General features: G+C 51.0%; 1 protein-coding gene across 1 annotated transcript; it reads left to right on the top strand.

Moving 5' to 3' along the window:
* The first annotated feature begins 14792 nt into the window (after positions 1–14792).
* Positions 14793–19822, top strand: LOC136454453 (classical arabinogalactan protein 9-like). The gene is made up of 2 exons (XM_066454874.1): positions 14793–15117; positions 19815–19822. Exons 1-2 carry the CDS (start codon positions 14793–14795, stop codon positions 19820–19822), a joined length of 333 nt encoding a protein of 110 aa, XP_066310971.1.
* The last annotated feature ends 275 nt before the right edge of the window (positions 19823–20097 follow it).

Here is a 20097-nt window from a genome sequence, read left to right as displayed (position 1 = left end):
TCAAAAATGTATCAAGATTTGAAGAAACACTTTGGTGGAAAGGCATGAAGATAGACATCGCAGGACATGTGGCACGATGTGACACCTGTAATTGGGTCAAGGCTGAACATCAAAGGCCTGCAGGTTTGCTAAAGCCTCTTGACGTTCCCGAGTGGAAATGGGAGAGCATATCCATGGATTTCATAGTTGGATTGCCCCATTCACAGAAAGGCAATGATTCCATCTGGGTGATTGTTGATCGCTTGACCAAAGTTGCTCACTTTGTACCAGTTAAGACCAAGACCAATGCCAAAAAACTAGCAGATCTATACATTGAACATATTCTCAGACTGCATGGAGCTCCCTCTAGTATTATATCTGATCGTGGCCCTCAGTTTGTGTCTCGATTATGGGAAGCCCTACACAAGTCCATTGGAACCAAACTTGCCTTTTGTACCACTTATCATCCACAGATAGATGGATAGACTGAACGAGTGAATCAGATCTTAGAAGACATGCTTCGCGCTAGTGTACTGAATTATGGCTCTGATTGGGAGAGATGCTTACCCTATGCAGAATTTTCTTACAACAACAGCTACCAAGCTAGTATCAAGATGTCGCCGTTTGAAGCTCTGTATGGCAGACCTTGTAAGACACCTTTGATGTGGTCCCAACCAGGAGAAAGATCGTTCTTTGACTCCGCTAAGATTCAAGATGCCGAAGAAGGAGTTGCTCAAGTAAGAGAGAATTTGAGAATTGCTCAAAGTCGATACAAGAGCTATGCTGACAAAAGGAGAAGAGAACTTGAGTTTAATGTGGGGGACTTCATCTATCTCAAGGTATCCCCGCTACGTGGGACTGTTAGATTCCATGTGAAAGGGAAGCTTGCCCCTAGATTTGTTGGCCCATACAAGATTTGCAAAAAGATTGGAAAGCTCGCCTACAAACTTGAGCTACCTGAGGAATTGGTGGGTGTACATCCCGTATTTCATGTCTCACAGCTATGCAAGTGTTTGAGGGTGCCCGATGAAGTAGTCCCAACTGATACACTTGACATTTAAGATACACTTGAGTATAGAGAACATCCTATCAGAATTCTGGACAGAGATACCAAAGAGACCCGAAGCAAGACTATTCCTATGTGCAAGATCCAACAGAGTAATCATACTGAGAGAGAAGCAACATGGGAGAAAGAGTCGGACCTCCGGCTACGATATCCTTACCTCTTTGAAGAGTACGTTACACTTTAATCTCAAGGACGAGATTCTGTTAAGGGGGTAGGACTGTAACAATCCAAAAATCCATACACCAAAAATACCAACTACAAAAAATTTCTTGGAACTCCCATGTAGTGATGAGTGTCATGTATAGAAAGCCAACCTGAGGGCTGCATTAGGCATTACCCCAACCCAAGTCATCACATAAGCATAGCATGACATTTGCTGATTATGTTATTTAATTTCTAACAAATAAAGGGTTGCATACATTGTTAACTCAAATTGTGAGTTGGATCTTCATTTGTTTTATGTAATGCCTAACAACTCCTTTAAAAGAAATAAACCATCAAATCAAATCAAAGAATAAGGATTTGTTACACTTACTTTTGTTATACAAAATGGCTAAATAAATTCCTAATATATATAAGATGTTGTGGGTCACATATCTTAAACTCTAATGAATTTGGTGCACCAATTTTTGAATTCAAAAACCAAAACCAAATTTGAATTCAAACAAATGGAAGAGAACTAAAAATAGAAAAAAGAAAAGAAGAAGTGGGCCTCGCAGCCAGCCGCTCGGCCCAAGCTAGCCAGCCCAGCCAGCACCATCGTGGCCGCCCTCCCAGCGCGCGCGGCCCAGCTTGTGGCCCAACAACGCCCGCACGCTCCCCGCCTTCGCTCGCTGCCGCTGCTGCTAGACCCCGCATGTCAGCCCTACTGTGCTTTTTCTCCACGCCCACGCTGTTTCTCCCCTCCGACAGAACCCCGACAGCAATGGTAGGGCGGGCCAGGGGGTCACGCCCAGGGCATGGCCTTGCCCCCCCCCCCTTGCGCCGCGCCCACACAACCACGCACGGCCGTTGGATGGGAAGCACGCCTCCGATTCTCCTCAATCTCCAGCCGCCGAACGCCGGGCTCCATGGCCGAGCTCAGCTATAAAAGCCCTAGCCCCAGAGCCCTAGCGCTCATCCCATTGCCCCGCCGCCACCTTGGTGGCCGTCCACAGCCCACCCAAGCCAAGAGGGAGAAGAGGAAGAAGAGGGGGAAACGCCGAAGCCGCTGTGGGGGAGGAGACCGCCAGAGCCGAGAGCGACGCCGTGTCTACATCACCGACGCGGTTTGGCACGGCACTACATGGCTACTGGAGCTACACGGCCTTAAATCGACACGGCACCACCATCCATTCTTCCACGCCACCCACGGTGAGCCCCCCCCTTCTGGTCTCTCTCTGCCGCCGAACCTCACCATCGGCATGGCGCTCCACACCTGGAGCGCGTAGGCCAGCGCCTTGTCTCTGGCCACTAGGAACACACGCACCCACACACACCCCACGACCATGCCATGACCACCCCGCGGGAGCCCCCTTGATCAACCATGTGCATCGCCGTCGTCACCATGTCGCCATGGCCGCTGGAGCCCCCACCGGCCACCAGGAAACCGAAACCCCGCCTCGAGCTCGGGACGCCCTCGCCGCGTCCACATGAAGCCGTAGAAGCCTCATCTGCCCAACACTAGCCACTGGAGGGCCTGCGTGCGTGGCCTCGCCACCGGCGAGCACTGCCGAGCCACCGGCCGCCGTGGCCAACGCACTAGAGGACCTCGACCACCACTTAGACCCCAGGATCATGATCGCCTTGGCTCGGGGAAGCTTTCCCCCTCCCCAATTGGACACCAGCACTACCACGGAGGCTCACCGGGCACTCGCCGCCGATGGGAGCACCGCCATAGAAGAAAACAGGGGAACACCCCCTCACCGGCCACCCATGCGTGAGCTCGGTGCACGTGAGCCGAGCCAAGGAGAAGAGACGGTGGACTTGGTCCACCATGCGCCCTGCCGTAAGTCCATGGACCATGAGCGCTGGTCCACCGTGAGCCACTGAAACAACCCCAATTTCCGCGAAGGGAAATCCACAGAGTTGAAGTGTAATAAGACCGTGGTAGATCATATTACCCAAATTCCAGTCGAATATCACATCCATACAACGATAATATCAGAGTACAAATAGCGTGGAATTATATAAATTATTACATCGCCGCATTGGCAGAATCAAAAGTAGCATTCATTCAGAATAGCTTGATGATCAGATCGCCAAACTCGAGCGTAGGCACGAACCCCTCAACCGTCAAGCTCCTCGGAGCTATACTCCTCAGCAGAACCTGTATGCCAAAATTTATCAGTATGATTTGTACTGGCCACTCCCAACCCTATGAGCATTGCTTTGTGGAGATTGGATGCAAGTTGGATATAGTCAAAAGGAACCTATAAGGCTAGGGTTTCCGATGTATTTTAGCATATCAAGTATATAACAGTATAGTCAAGTTTTAACACCATTCCCACACCTATTCCACCCATTCCCATTCTAGAGCCAGGTTTCGATCCTAGGATCGATATACCACCATCTTCACACCATCACCATACCATAACCATACCATCGCTCAGTCGACAAGCCAACTCCCTCTCGGCACTGTCTCAAGGCCCGTAGTCCCTGGCTACGTCCGAATACTCACTCACAGGGGGAGAAAAGAAGGACTCATCTCACTATCTAGTTTAAGCGAAACCCAAGAAAGGTCTATAGCCGACAAGTTGGCACATGTATCGATCGATCAACCATACACTCTGTAGAGGTTTTACATAACCACAAGATCCACCTTCCTCGCTGACCGTCGTCAACTGGGCTGATTCCAGCCGCTTGCTAGCCTAGGATAATGCCACTCTACCATTCAGCCCTGGTACACCCCAAGTCTAATCTGGGGTGGCTGAAATTGTGAGTCATGAGCCAGGTCCACAAGGTCTCCATGAAGTCTCAGAAGGGTGTGGGGGAAATCCTCCACGCCCCGTACCTCCTTACACTGTCCGCTATCAACCTAACAGTAGTGGCAATATCCTACCAAGTAATCCGGCCGTCCCGCACCATATAGGGCGAGTGGTACGTATGGCTTCCCGGTGAATCTGAGTACTAGTAAGTCCTTAGGGGTGACCAAGCCAGAATGTCTTCATCAAGGTTTCCATTTATCGTGCCACCACAGCACCTCCATCCCGGGCTCCTCCCATCACAGGTTCACACCCAGGACCACCTCATATACCATTTACCCACCACAGGTATCCATTCCAAGGGTGCCCAGGTAGCACCACATGGCATGACTTGCCCCAGGCTCGTCGTATACTCCAACTTGGTCGACACAACCCTCACCCTCCACACACCCAAGTCACACACGTAGCACTCTCCCCGTAGTCCAGAATACACCACGCATTAATGTAGTATAAGCGTAGTAGAAGTACAAGCAAATAAAATATAGCAGTAAGCGTGTGTCTAACCTAATAGCAGGGTATGCAGGGGTATGGTTGCGTCAAGGTAAAGGCCATCAAGAAAGCATACTACTATGCAAGTCCTATCATAGTATGATTATAACAGTAAAGTAAAGCAATGGCAGTTCTACATTAGCCATGCGTAATAGGTGCAACGAGATTGGGTGGGATGTGGCACCTTCAGTGTAGTCATCTCCATACTCCTCACAGTACTCATGATCCTTGTCCATCAGGTTCTCCTCCGAGTCTACAAACGATCGTATTATAGTCGCGTTAGCGACGTCTATAGAATAGCACATAGAAGCAATGAAAATTCAAAAGAGCCAAATGCACTCAAACATGGGTTCATTGCGTAGAGCTTGATTTTAGATGAATTTTGGTCCTGATTTCGTATTTTTCTGAGGTCATATGAATTAGTTATGAATTTCTGAAGTTTAAATCATTTCTGAAAATGGAAAAGGCTGAATTAATCCTGGGCTAACACGTGTCACGCTGTGGTTGGTCCACGTGGCTTGCTGACGTCCGCATGATGTCAGCATGACGTTGGCATCATGGTTCCGAGCTAACAGGTGGGGCCCAGCTGACGTCAGCATGACGTCATCAACGTCATCCACACCTATAGGTGGGGCCAGAGACCATTGGGTCACTGACAGGTGGGCCCGGTCAAAGTCAACAGCGAGTCAATGGTCAACGGTCTTCGGTCAACAGTCAGGGTCACTGACGTGTGGGTCCAGGGCTGCTGACGTCAGCAGCTGATGTCATCGTGACGTTAGCATGACGTCACCTCGGTTGTGTTACTACTGATATGTGGGTCCCACGTGACATCATTACGACGCTAGCATGATGTCATCGTCTGACATGGGGTCCAGCAACACTGTGTCGCTGACCTGTGGGGCTAGGTCAATGGTCAATGTTGACCAGTCAACGGTCAATACGGGCTGGGTCCGAACTGGGCCGATTGGGCTTCGGGTTGGGCCGGGCCAGACACGTGGCATGCTATGACGCTGCCACGTCACGGCCGTGGGCTCTTATTGGGCTTCGTCCACAGCGCGGCTCACACCGTGTGGCTCACGGTGGACCAGCGCTCATGGTCCATGGACTTACGGCAGGGCGCATGGTGGACCAAGTCCACCGTCTCTTCTCCTTGGCTCGGCTCACATGCACCGAGCTCATGCATGGGTGGCCGGCGAGGGGGTGTTCCCCTGTTTTCTTCCGCGGTGGTACTCCCGTCAGCGGCGAGTGCCTGGTGAGCCTCCGTGGCAGTGCTGGTGTCCGATTGGGGAGGGGGAAAGCTTCCCCGGGCCACGGCGATCATGATCCTGAGGTCTAAGTGGTGGTCGAGGCCCTCCAGTGGCTAGTGCTGGGCAGATGAGGCTTCTACGGCTTCGTGTGGACACGGCGAGGGCGTCCCAAGCTCGAGGCGGGGTTTCGGTTTCCCGGTGGTAGGTGGGGGGCTCTAGCGGCCATGGCGACATGGTGACGACGGCGATGCGCACGGTTGATCAAGGGGGCTCCCGTGGGGTGGTCACAGCATGGTCGCGGGGTGTGCGTGGGTGCGTGTGTTCCTAGTGGTCGGAGACAAGGTGCTGGCCTACACGCTCCAGGTGTGGAGCGCCATGGCCGATGGTGAGGTTCGGCGATAGAGAGAGACCGGAAGGGGGGCTCACCGTGGGTGGCATGGAAGAATGGATGGTGGTGCCGTGTCAATTCGAGGCCATGTAGCTCCGGTAGCCGTGCAGTGCCGTGCCGAACCGCGTCGGTGATGTAGACGATGGCGTCGCTCTTGGCTCCGGTGGTCTCCTCCCCCACAGCGGCTTCGGCGTTTCCCCCTCTTCTTCCTCTTCTCCCTCTTGGCTTGGGTGGGCTGTGGACGGCCACCAAGGTGGCGGCGAGGCGACGGGACGAGCGCTAGGGCTCCGGGGCTGGGCCTTTTATAGCCGAGCTCGGCCATGGAGCCCGGCGTTCGGTGGCTGGAGATTGAGGAGAATCAGAGGCGTGCATCCCATCCGACGGCCGTGCGTGGTTGCGTGGGCGTGGCACAAGGGGGGGGGCAAGGCCATGCCTCGAGCGTGACCCCCTGGCCCGCCCTGCCATTGCTGTCGGGGTTCTATCGAAGGGGAGAATCAGCGTGGGCATGGAGAAGAAGCACAGTAGGGCTGACATGCGGGGTCCAGCAGTAGCGGCAGCGAGCAAAGGCAGGGAGCGTGCGGGCGTTGCTGGGCCGCAAGCTGGGCCGCGCGTGCTGGGGGGCGGCCATGATGGTGCTGGCTGGGCTGGCTAGCTTGGGCCGAGCGGCTGGCTGCGAGGCCCACTTCTTTTTTTCTTTTTTCTATTTTCAGTTCTCTTCCATTTGTTTGAATTCAAATTTGGTTTTGGTTTTTGAATTCAAAAATTGGTGCACCAAATTCATTAGAGTTTTAGATATGTGATGCACAACATTCTTATATATATATTAGGAATTTATTTAGCCATTTTGTATAACAAAAGTAAGTGTAACAAATCCTTATTGTTTGATTTGATTTGATGGTTTATTACTTTTAGAGGAGTTGTTAGGCATTACATAAAACAAATGAAGATCCAACTCACAATTTGAGTTAACAATGTATGCAACCCTTTATTTATTAGAAATTAAATAACATAATCAGCAAATGTCATGCTATGCTTATGTGATGACTTGGGTTGGGGTTATGCCTAATGCAGCCCTTAGGTTGGCTTTCTATACATGACACTCATCACTACATGGGAGTTCCAAGAAAAAATTTTATAGTTGGTATTTTTGGTGTATGGATTTTTGGGTTGTTACAGTGTAACAACCCGGGTTTTTGGGAAGCCAAAAGATATGAACTTTTTAAAACTTTTCCTGCAATGCGTGAAGCATGTAGATGCTAGGTCAAACAAAGAACAATTTATAAATAAATTGTTGCATACATATAGAATTACTTGTAGGAGTTTGCCGGAGTTCTTTTGTTGGTTTAGTGTATTGTGTTGGAGAGCACAAGTCTGTAGCAAATCCTTTTGATCCCTTCTAGAATATCTTATGAATCCTTTTTCCTCTTTCTCAATTCATCTTTTTGCTTTTTAACCTCATTCGAATCCCTTGATCTAATTCATAAAGTCAACCGACCTTCCTTGTAAATCAATGCCCATCGAAGCCAACCCTTGGCATTGGATTTCGAGACCCGTAGTAGACCCTAGTGACCCTTGGATATTACCCGAGTGGGCCCACACCTAAGCTAATTAAGTTTAGCATTCAAACACTTGATTATGGAATTTATCAAGCAATATATGAAAGGGAAAAGAGTAAAGGAAATGGGAAAGAAAGGTGAAGGCTATATTGGCCTGATCGGTCCAACCAAACCAAAGCTGGCCTTGGCCTAGTTGGCCTACACTTCCATGCGGCCCACGAAGCTGGCTCAAGTAACTGAACCAGCCCAACTTGGCCCCTCCTGCTTCTTGCCCATGCGGGCAGCAACAGCAGCAGCACCGCAGCCCGACCTGCCCCTCTCTCCTCCTTTTAGCCCACCCCGCCAGCGCCTTGGCCCAACCGGCGCAGTAGCCCGTGGCCTGCTTGGCCCAGCCTGGCCAGCAGCCGCAAGCTGCCCCAACCCCAACCCTAGCGAGCAGATGCTCCCAGCGCCGCCACCGCTCGCACGCTACGTGACGCGCATGCCAGCGCTCCTCACCCGCGCCTCACCTGCTCCGCTCCTCGATTCGCGCCGCGTGTATCTCCCCGGGCACGGACGCCGAGGATCATCGGCACCCCCCTGGAAGCTCCCTGCCCTCGTGAACCCTAACGGACCGCCTATAAGAGCCAGGCCAAGCCCTCTCCCTCCAGCCGCCGCAGATGCTCCCTCCCATCTCTGCCTCGCCTTCCTCACCTCGCCGCAGCAGATGCGCAGCCATGGCTTGAAGCTGAGCCAGCCTACGCGGTGAGCCACCTCGCCACCGACGCCGCGCCATTCCTACCCCGACGCCCTGCCTTCGCCTACCATGGCACGAGGTCACGACCAGGTATCCAAAGCCGTCTGAGCAACCTCAAGGGGTGCCCTTGTCCTTGGAGCAGAGAGCCGGTGCACAGGATCGACACTGCCATGTTGCACACGACGCCAACCCTCCGCGCGGCCACGACCACCTAGCCACCTGACCGTCTTCCCGACCGCAACCCCGCACCTTCACCTCGAGCCGATTGACGACCCCGACCGTGACCCCAAGCCTTGCCCAGCGTTGTTCGAGCCAACCAGAGACCACCGTCCGCGACGAGCTCGAGACACCGCAGCGACTCCGCCCGACGCACCGCACTACGTCGAGCCATCCCTGCGGCACCTCGACATGGCGGCAGTATCCTTCTTCTATGAGCCCTACTGAAAGCTTTGGACTTGCCCAAGCTTTCGCCTTTTTGCCATCCCTGCCTGTTCCGGCCTTCGTGCCAGCGTCTTGACCTGCCGGAGCGCGTTACCGCACCGATGGACACCTGTGGCCATTGCGTTGCGAACACACTACCGTGCTATGCCTTGCTGGCCCCTACCGCGACCACATCCTTAGGCACACACACGCACGAGGCCAAAGGCTTGGCCTTTGATGCCAAGCACGAACACCCAGACCGCCGCTCGCCACGGTGGCGAGCTTAGCACGTACACGGTGCAGGTGCACCGCACACGGCACACCCCCCGGCATCAAGCGCATGAGCCAACCGGCCGCTGTTCTGCTTTGTCCAGCCTTCGTGTTGTAGTCACCCTTGCCCTCCATCCTGACCACACGTCCACATGCATGAGCATGCATCATGGGCACGCCGCGCCCATGGTTGAGGCCACCACCTAGATACCGCACGCACATCGGCGAGCGAGCTGCTGAGTGCCCGGGTATAGCACCGCCACATGCTCGCCGTAGGAGCCGCAGAGCCTCAATCTAGAATCACGACGCATGTGGCTGCGCTGCTCACAACAGCCGCCATCCCACCGGGCCACAGCCGAAGCCAGCCATGGAGCCACGGCGAGCTCTCTGCCGGCACCCACGTACTGCATCCACATGAACTCGCTGTCTCCACCCCAAAGACGGCACCTTGAGGAAACACGGCACACAAGCCCAAAGCTTCGGCCTTCCACCTCCCATTGCTATTCACCAATGGCCACGCTCGGCCTCCAAAACGGCCGGAAAGCCATCACAGTCATGCACGTAGCCTTGGACCACACTTGCGAGGCGATGCCCTCCCTCACTGCACCGGCACCTACACGTCGCAGTGCGGCACGCGGACACGGCTTGCCGTGGGTGCGACATCCCGCTGCTCGGCACCTACGCACACATACCTGCACAGCGATGCTCGCCACCTATGCACTAGTGCACACGGCACAATCGTGCTCGCCGCATCACACCTCGCACGGCACAGTGGCGCTGCGTAGCCCACCGTGGCCTTATCTCGCGCACAGGAGCACAAACGGTCCGACGGACGCCTAGGCGCGGCACTCTCCTGCCTACTCGCCTATACCATCGACACCGCCCCTAGCAAGCCCAAGCACTGGCTTTCCCTACTGTCCAGCTCCACCAGCTCGCATACACGGGCGTCGACCACGCGAGCCGCGGGCATGGTGAGCCCCACGGTCTCGGTGTCGAACACCTGCTCTGCTCTAGTTTGGAGCTAGGCCTAGGCCGAAATCCGTGGCCCGCGCGAGAACCCCTTTAGCCCTATGCTCGTGGGCCGCCTGCAGAGCAGAACAGCCCAACCGGTTCCTGCCCCTTTTCTCTTTGTTGTTTTTCATAAATCCCTCCCATCTTCAAAATTCATATCAAATTCATCCCAGCTCTGAAAATTATGAAACCAGTTCCATAATTCTTCTTAAATCAAGCCCTACGTCATGGACCCATCCTTGAGTATTTCTAACCCCTCCAAATGGTAAGCCATCACAATGCTTGCGCTCACTCACGTTCGCGCAGCTCACAGACTAACTTTGGATTACCACCATGCCGAGACCACTGCTGCCGAGACCACCATTGCCGAGACCACATGGCCTCGTTGGCTGAGACCACCATGGCCTCGCTGGTCGAGACCACTATTGCCGAGACCACCATTGCTGAGACCACCGTTGCCGAGACCACCATTGCCGAGACCACCGTTGCCGAGACCACATGGCCTCGCTGGCCGAGACCACATGGCCTCGCTGGCCAAGACCACAGGGCCTCGTTGGCTGAGACCACCATGGCCTCGCTTGCCGAGACCACCATGACCCCATCTACCGGAAGCCGTACCCTCTGGACCATGAACCCTAGTCGTATGTCTTACCGAGACCATGGAAAGCCCCATCTCGCATCTTTCCGTATACGCATATCCACCTTGTTGGGCCCTATTCTTACAACCCATCTGTCCATGACTGTCTTATAGGAATTCACCTATCACCTAGCTATGGAATGTGCTACTCCGCAGTCGTGTCAAGTTGTTGCGTCTTCGGTCGCGTTTGGTTCTTATCGCTGATTGTTGGTGTTGTTGCCTGTGTGCCTGAGCCTTCGAGCTGGCTGAGGGATCGTACCTTGTTCGGATGTTACGATCGCGGGATCCATCTCGCCATGACCGTGATGCCGAGTGTAACTTGACCCATCGCTTTTTAGTTGGCTTCATAGTACCACAAGTGTTAGCTCCTGCCTTCGGCCCTAGAACATGGTCGTGATGGATTCGATGTCGATACTAACAGTCGATGTGGATATCACCCACACGCCTTGAGTCCTCCATGACCAAGTCCTGTGGGAGATGACCTAGAGATAACAATCATGGAAAGATGGGTGCCAACCCATTGGTATAGCTTGTGGCCACGAGTTCGCCTCGCCATGACCATGGAGTTAAACCACTCTTTTACTTTTACTTGCCTCTTCATGCACAAACCCCCGTATGCTTGTACCTTGTATGACCATTGCATTTCCTTGATTCCCATAGTGACAACCACACCGCTATGAATTAGAGAGATGTCTTAGTGCTAGTGCACCTAAGTCGGGTACCCTACGAGTGGTTTGCGCACTTGTACTCTTTAGTGAGTCGCTCCTTCCGATGCCCTGTCTTCTGTCGTGGCGTGTGTGTTGGAAGGAGCAGACCTCAGTTCCTTGCTGTCATTGCCCTATTAGCCGCTCTGTTCGATCCCGCCGTGTCCATGGCGATTGGATTAAAGACCGGACTATCTCTTTTTAGCTAGCGAAGCTATAGTCTATGTTGTACCTCGGACCCGTGCGTGTCGACCCGATCGGCCGTCTAAAATCATCTTCCTGAAGATGTGTTTGAGAACATGACATGGATGTACCTAGCTAACCCTCGCTTCTTTTGTTTTGCTGAGCAACTCTCTTCTCGGCTCCCGACGTTATTATGTCGTGAGGATCGAGAGAACCCGTTGCTGCCCAATCTCTTTGCGCTACCGCTTTCTACCGTAGCGGGCGAGCCAAAGTACATTGGAGCCAAGTCACAATAGTGATATCATTCTTGTTTGCTACTCGTGTCCAATTGTGACTTGCGGGATAAGGCTATAAGAGCCGAACCCCGTCGTTCTTCTTTCTTGAGGCCCGACTTCCAATCCCCGTCAAGTCAATGACACCGGATCAAAAGATCGTGAGCCGTGGTGTTTGCTCTGGATAAGCTCTGGCTTAAACCATCTATCCTAAAACCATACTGGCTTGGCCATGACTTAAGCTTGTGCTTAGCAAACCACCACTTGTGATTCTTTGGCCCGAGAAAAGCGGACAACCGCCGAGAGGGCTCAGCCGTGTATCTCTTATTGTCTCGCTGGCGTTATTGGATTTCTGTCGCCTTTTTGAAATATTGTTTGTTCTCTTGCCTTGAGTGAGTTTTGGAGGTAATTGCCTCGAGGACAACGTTGGATCAGAACCCGATGGAGAAGGAGGACGTGATCGACTGATAGGACCCTGCAAGAGGAGACCTTGCTGATCGACTACATCAACTAACGAAGATTTGTACCACTACTACCTCGACATCGCAGGTGTCATGGTAGCACCCTCTCTTTAGAGAATCCTATTAGACATTGCATAATATCTAGAACTGCTAGCGCTTTACAATTATTCCTTTGCTAGTACTTTGATGCATGCTACTACCTGAGCCATTATTACCCTGATGCGACCCACTCTACCACATCACCCTGCTTTGCGCATTCGCTCGCTTATATATGCTTACTTGCCTGCTTGCTTGCATATTACACCACTATACTTATTATTAACTCCACTTCGCATTATATCGGGGATGTGATGCTGGTGGTGAACCCCCTGGGAATGGATTGATTATGGGTGCAGGACTTGGTGGTGTGTGAGCGTGCTGCATGTGTCTTGGGTGCGTGGAGAGTGAGGGTTGTGTCGACCGAGCTGGAATAATGACGAGCCTGGGGCGAGTCTTGCCATATGGTGCTACCTAGGCACTTGGATGTGGAATACCTATGGCGGGTAAATGGTAATTGGAGGTGTCCTTGGGTGTGAACCTCGGAGAGGTGGAGCCCGGGGTAGAGGTGCTGTGGTGGCACGTAAAATGGAAACCCTGATGAAGACATTCTGGCTTGGTCAATCCCTAAGGACTTACTAGTACTCAGACTCACCGGGAATCCTTTACATCCCACTCGCCCTATATGGTGCGGGACGGTTGGACTACTTGGTAGAACAATGCCACTACTGCTAGGCGAACGTGTGCAAGGAGGTACGAGGTGCGTGGTTTCCCCCACACCCTCCTGAGACTTTAGGAGGCCTTGTGGACATGGCTCTTGACATCCGGAGGGCCCCGGCTCTGTCTACGACTCACAGTATCAGCCATCCTAGACTAGACTTGGGATGTACCAGGGCTGAGAGGTAGGGTGGCATCGTTCTAGGCTAGCAAGCGACCAGAATTCTGCCTAGGAGGTTCTAGGCTCCGAGGATGGCTAATCTTGTGGGTATGTAAAACCTCTACAGAGTGTTTGGTTGATCGATCGATACATATGCCGACTTGTCGGCTATGGACCTTTCCTGGGTTTCGCTTAAACTAGATAGGAGATGAGTCCTTCTTTTCTCCCTCCAGGGTTGGGGTATTTTTCGGTCATGAGCCTTGGGGCTGCGGGCCGTTGAGACAAGGCCGAGAGGGAGTTGGCCCGTCGACCTGAGTGTGTGAGGTGAGACAAGGTGTGGTGGTGTGGAGATGGTTTGGGATGGATGGTTGGTGGATGGATATGGATGGATGTGGATGTGTGTGGTTGGGAATGTGTTAAAAACTGGACATTATTATTACATTACTACTGTTACTTACTTCTCATGCGCTAAGGATGCAAACCACAGCCAAATGTTAGGATCGCCAGATCCTCTTGTTTTATATTTTCCACCAAAGCTCATCAGGTGCTGACCATGGCCTGCACACATCTGGCGGTGTGCAGATTTCCTGCTTCTCAGAGATGCTGACCATAGAAGGATTAGGAGGTCTCGTGCCTATGCTCAAGTTTGGTTCGAAGATGGAATCTATGCTGCACTACGCCAACTCTGATGATGACCCATGAAGGAGAAGCCTTCACTTGATAGTCTTCCGCTAGATTAACTCTGTAATAGGTGTGTTCCCCAGTGATGTAATATCTCGTATTCTTGTAATCTTACGATGTATGACTGTGATATCGACTGATATATGATAATATGATGGAATCAACTATTGGTTTCATCATATTATAATTCATTATGTGGATTTTCCCTTCGCAGGAAAATTGAGGATGTTTTAGTCCTGTTACCGAGTGTCAGCGGGTAGGCACTCGGCAAACCACTTCTTTGCCGAGTGCCAGACCCTGACACTCGGCAAAGAATAACGGCAAACTATTTTTTTCTACTTTTGAACTCCAAAATTTTTCTCGAGTCCTCCTATAGTACATAAGACTCCATGTTAAAATTTGGTACATTTTTATGGCTTTTTGCTATATTTAGTTAATTTATTTCATTTAATTGATTTTTTTCAGAAAATGCAAATTTGAACTGCACGTGCATCGAATAATGGAATTTAATGATTCAAAAAATGATATTCATGGTATTGAGTGTAGTGTGAGGCCGTATCTAGGAATGGACCCGAAATTTCAAACATCTTGTTCACGAAACATGACCACGAACTTGCGGACGAATTGTTTTTAAATTCTATAAAATGCAAACGAAGTCCGAAAATCATGTAACTTGTCGAGATGTCATGATATCGTATGTGGAGGATGTGATAAAATTTTAAGAAGGTTTGGTGCACGTTATCACGTATGATGCTTACAAACCAGGACATCTCCACATGTGATATCCGTCCCGCCCTGCCCCGCACATGCCCGCCGATGCGCCCCTGCTCGCCCCACCCCGCCGATGAGCCCCCGCCGCTCCGCCGCCCGCGCACGGCGGCGCGCCCCAGCCGGCGTGCCCCCATCACCTTCGCCCGCCGGCCCACCCACACTGGCATGCCTCCACCGGCCGCCCCAGACACCGTGGCCCGCCAGCGCTCGCTGCCCCACGCCCGCCGCTCCAACCCCGCGGCCTGCGCCCCGGCCCTCTCGGCACGACCCCGGCCATCCTCGGTGCGCCCCCAACTGCCGCGGCCATCCTCTCCCCATCCCCGTCGTGCCTCGGCCGACCCCAACGCCCTCCCAGCCCCCGACACCATAGGTGAGTAGTAGAGTAGCAGTGGTAGTATGTTTTAGTAGAAGTAGAGTTCAGTAGAGTAGTAGTAGGTGGTTGTGGTGGTGGTGGTGGTAGTAGTAGTATAGTAGGTGGTTGTGGTGGTAGTAGTAGTAATAGGGGGTGGTGGTGGTGGTTGTAGTAGTAGAAGAGTAGAGTGGCGGTGGTGGTGGTGGTTGTAGTAGTAGAAGAGTAGAGTGGCGGCAGCGGCGGTGGTGGTGGTGGATGAATGTGACTTGGCAATGATATGTTGAATTGAATGCATATGAATATGTGGTTGTCGGCTATCGTGCCATATGTTTTTTGCAGGTTTTGGATACCTCACCGTGTAGGGGAGGTTCTGCCAAAATTTTGAACTGAGATAGTATTTTGTTCTTTTTTGCAGAGAAGAGCCGCCGTAGCCGAGCCAGAGTATCTCGGCGACCCCGATCATCTTCCTCACCGCTGCGGGTCTACCTGCACCGCGTCGCCTCGCCACTGCACCGACCCGCCATGGCCCTGCTAGCCTGACTCCACCACCACCCTAGGTATAACCCCTCTTTCCGTATCATGGTCGTAGATCACGTAACCCTGTTAGGCGTCTCCCGTTCGAAAGAGATACGGTTGGAGGTATGCAGATCTTTGCATATCTACGACCGTATCTATTTTGGATTGTCCTTGTTTTTTGGACAGCCCGTGGATGCGTAGATGGGTTAGTTTTCATGGTCTGTTCCGATCCGAGATAGAGTTTTGGCATCACCTCCCTGTTGTTCTTTGGATACACACTCTTCTTTGGTAGGACGTGTATCTAGAGAACAATGGGGAGGTGCTGCCAAAATTCTGTCTTGAATAGGAGTAGAGCATGGAGACTAACCTCATCTATGCATCCGCAGGTGGGATTATGACCTATCCTCACCTATTAGACAGTAGGAACACCATGTAGATGCAATTGATGGTTACTTTGCTCGGTGATACATATGTTAGATGATGGATGACCGTCAGTGGATGTACACGGGCCGAAGAAGTCAGAGTGATTACACCAATGAATGGATGAACAAGACCAATGCTTTCTTGAATAGTGCATTTGGCAAGGCTGCTAAAGGACATTGCCTAGTTTTGTGCCCCTACAGCAAATGTGGAAACAGGAGAAGGGTAAACAAGGTGGAAATGGGTAAACATCTTGTGAAGAATGGATTTATGCCGGACTACACCCAGTGGGTCCACCATGGTGAAGCCCATCATATGAGAGAGGAGGTGGTGAGACCATGGGTGGAGGCTTTTGATGCTGATGACGGGGTAGCAGACATGTTAGATGACTTTCACCAAGGACAGTTCGATGAGGGACATGAGAAGGAGGAGATGGAGGCAGCCGCATAGGCGTTCTATGACATGATGGACTCAGCACAGAAACCCCTTCATGATCGGTCAACGGTGTCTCAACTGGATGCCATTGGATGCTTAATGGGGTTGAAGTTCGAGTTAAACTTGAGTCGAGAAGGCTTCGATAAGATGTTGGTCGTGATTGGCACCCTACTTCCGAAGGGCCACATTCTGCCAAAGAGCATGTACGAGTCATAGAAACTCCTTCGTCCACTTAAGATGTCGTATGAGCATATACATGCTTGTCCGAAGGGGTGCGTCCTATTTAGGAAAGAACACGAGCATGCAAAGTTCTGTCCAAAGTGTAAATCCTCTAGGTACTTGGAGGTAGACTATGATGATGGCCAGAAGAGGCAACTTACAATCCTCGTAAAAATCCTATGGTACCTTCCGTTCCTACCGAGGATCCAATGGCTATACATGACCGAGGAATCCACAAAACAGATGACATGGCACAAAAATGGCAAACGGTACAATCCTGACAAGATGGTACATCCATCCGATGGTGAAGCTTGGATCTGCTTTAATGACAAACATCGTGACAAAGCAGATGAGGCTCGTAATGTACGTGTCGCGCTAGCAACAGATGGGTTCAATCCTTATGGAATGATGGCTGCCCCATACACATGTTGGCCCATCTTCGTTATCCCCCTTAATCTCCCCCCGGTGTCTCCTTTCAATGACATAACGTATTATTGTCGTTGATAATTCCTGGACACCCAGGGAGTAATATGGGTGTGTTCATGGAGCCCGTGTTTGATGAACTGGTCCGTACTTGGGACGAAGGGGTATGGACATATGATTGAGCTACAAAGACAACCTTCAAAATGCACATTTGGTACCACTACTCCCTGCATGACTTCCTGGCGTATGGGATATTCTGCGCTTGGTGTGTTCATGGGAAGTTCCCATGCCCAATATGCAAGGAAGGTGTGAGGTTCATTTAGTTATAGAAGGGTGGTAAGTATTTGTCGTTCAACAGACATCATCAATTCCTACCTCTTGACCATCCATTCAGACAAGACATCAAGAACTTTACGAAAGGTGTCAAAGTGAAAAACCCTGCACCACAGATGATGACTGGTGCTGAGGTTCATGCTCAGATAGATGCTCTCATGCCCAATGAAGAAGGTGGTTTTGTGGGATATGGTGAGCAACATATGTGGACTCATATCTTGGGCATGACGAGGCTCCCCTATTTCGATGACCTTCTTCTGCCACATAACATTGATGTAATGCACACTGAAAAGAATGTCGCCGAGGCACTTTGGGCAACACTCATGGACACTAAAAAGTCTAAGGACAACCCTAAGGCTAGAGTGGACCTAGCAACGTTGTGCGATAGACCAAATCAAGAGATGCAGCCTCCTAGTCATGGCAAGACCTGGAGAAGGCCTAAGGCTGAATTCATCTTGAAAAAGGACCAAAGGAGGGAAGTACTTGAATGGATCTAGACGCTAATGTTCCATGATGGGTATGCAGCGAATCTAAAGAGGGGAGTGAACTTAGGCACTCTGCGAGTCAATGGGATAAAGAGTCATGACTACCACATATGGATTGAGCGGCTTCTTCTGGCAATGGTTCGAGGCTATGTCCCAGAGCATATCTAGCAAGTGCTGGCAGAGTTGAGCTACTTATTCCGCCAGCTTTGTGCCAAGGAGCTCTCTCGGACCATCATTGATGACATGGAAAAAGCGGCACCTGTGTTACTCTGTAAGTTAGAGAAGATCTTTCCATCCGGCTTCTTCTTACCGATACAGCATTTGATTGTGCACCTCCCGTATGAGGCACGGATGGGGGGCCCGTGCAGGACCATTGGTGCTATCCAATCGAGAGATGTCTGAAGACTCTTCGCAAAAAATGTAGAAATAAAGCCAAAATTGAGGCTTCTATTGTAGAGGCATACATTCTAGAGGAGGTGTCGAACTTCATAGAGAAATACTACACTAAGAACCTTCCTAGCGTTTATAATCCACCCCCTCGTTACAATGCTGGCGAAAATGAATCAAACCTCAGTCTTTTTCAAGGGTAACTCAGAAGCGCAAGTGCATCGACCACTAAGCAATTGAAAAATGAAGAGTGGCGCAGTATCATGCTATATGTGTTGACCAACCTTGTCGAGGTGTAGCCGTTCATTGGGTAAGTTCTGAATGAACTTGTTTCATTTCGCTGTATGTCCTTATTTCTTCGTCCAATCCCCTTGTTTCTCATTGGTACAGGAAATTTCTTCGTCAATCCTAGCATGGATCAAGGCAACCTACCCCGCAAGAAAATGATACCCTTCTTTCATAGGGTGCGGGACCAGAGAGCCCCGATTTCATTTGTTGGTTCAAACAGAAAGCCCAAACTGATGCGCCTATAAGTGATGAGCTGAGACAGGTTGCAAACGGCTGTGCCATTAGGGTCAAGTCATTTACCGGTTATGACCAAACGGCTGTGCCGTTAGGGTCAAGTCATTTACCGGTTATGACATGAATGGATATCGTTTTCACACAACAAGCTACGAGCAGAGTCAGCCCAATCAAAAAACCACAAACAACTGAGTTGTTACGTCCGGCATTGATGGACTCGACTATTATAGAAGAATTGAAGAAATCTATGAACTATCATTCTATGGTTCCAAACCTCTTACTCCTATCAGATTCAAATGCCACTGGTTTCATCCTAGAGTAACAAGACGGACCCCTAAGCTTGGGCTAGTCGAGATTCGATAGGATGTCGTCTATCCAGGAAAAGATGTCTACATTGTGGCTCAACAGGCCATCCAGGCTTATTATACGTCATACGCGTGCAAAGATGCTGAGCATCTTAAGGGTTGGTCTATTGTGCACAAGGTATCGCCACACGATAAACTACCTGTCCCAAACGATGAAGATTACAACTTCAACCCAAACACATATGATGGAGAGTTCTATCAAGAAGAGGGGCTACGAGGGAGGTTTGACATAGACTTAACCGAAGAGATAGGAATGGAAGTAGACAATGAAAGGGATGATGACGAGGACGCTGGAGACGAGGTGCGAAATCTGAAGGACATACAAATGCTTGAGCGATTACGTTTAGACAATGACAATGAAGACAACATTCCTCCTTTGGATAGTGTTGATGAGTTGGACAATGTTGATAGTGATGATGAGACCTATGATCCAGCTAATCTCAATCATGAAGATTATTTCTAATATATGTAATACTATATTTTTTGTAATTATGTTTTGTTCATTTTTGCATATATTTCTAATACATGTATTACTATGTTTTTTGTAATTATGTTTTGTTTATTTTTGTACCTATTTCTAATTACGTCTTGTTTTTCTTTTTTATTGCAGGTGATTGAACAAAGATGGCGGGAGACCGTCATAGGCCTATGAACTCAATTTACCAAAGACCACACCAGCTATAGGAGGAGGCAGAGGGGGCGGCGGGGGGATCGGACAGGAGGAGGAGGAGGAGGACCGCCAGTCGCAGGAGGGGGATGTCTCCTCCCACATCGCGTGAGGAGGAGCTGGAGGAGGAGGTGGCACTCGTGGACGAGTCAGACGAGGAGCTGGTTTGGCAGATGGACAAGGAGGAGGGGCCGCACGAGGACGAGTCTCCTCCCACACCGTGGGA

Source organism: Miscanthus floridulus, chromosome 5, assembly GCF_019320115.1.
Source record: "Miscanthus floridulus cultivar M001 chromosome 5, ASM1932011v1, whole genome shotgun sequence".
Classification (NCBI taxonomy): domain Eukaryota; kingdom Viridiplantae; phylum Streptophyta; class Magnoliopsida; order Poales; family Poaceae; genus Miscanthus; species Miscanthus floridulus.
The sequence above is the reverse complement of the archived record's forward strand: the minus strand, read 5'-3'. Positions and strand labels throughout refer to the sequence as shown.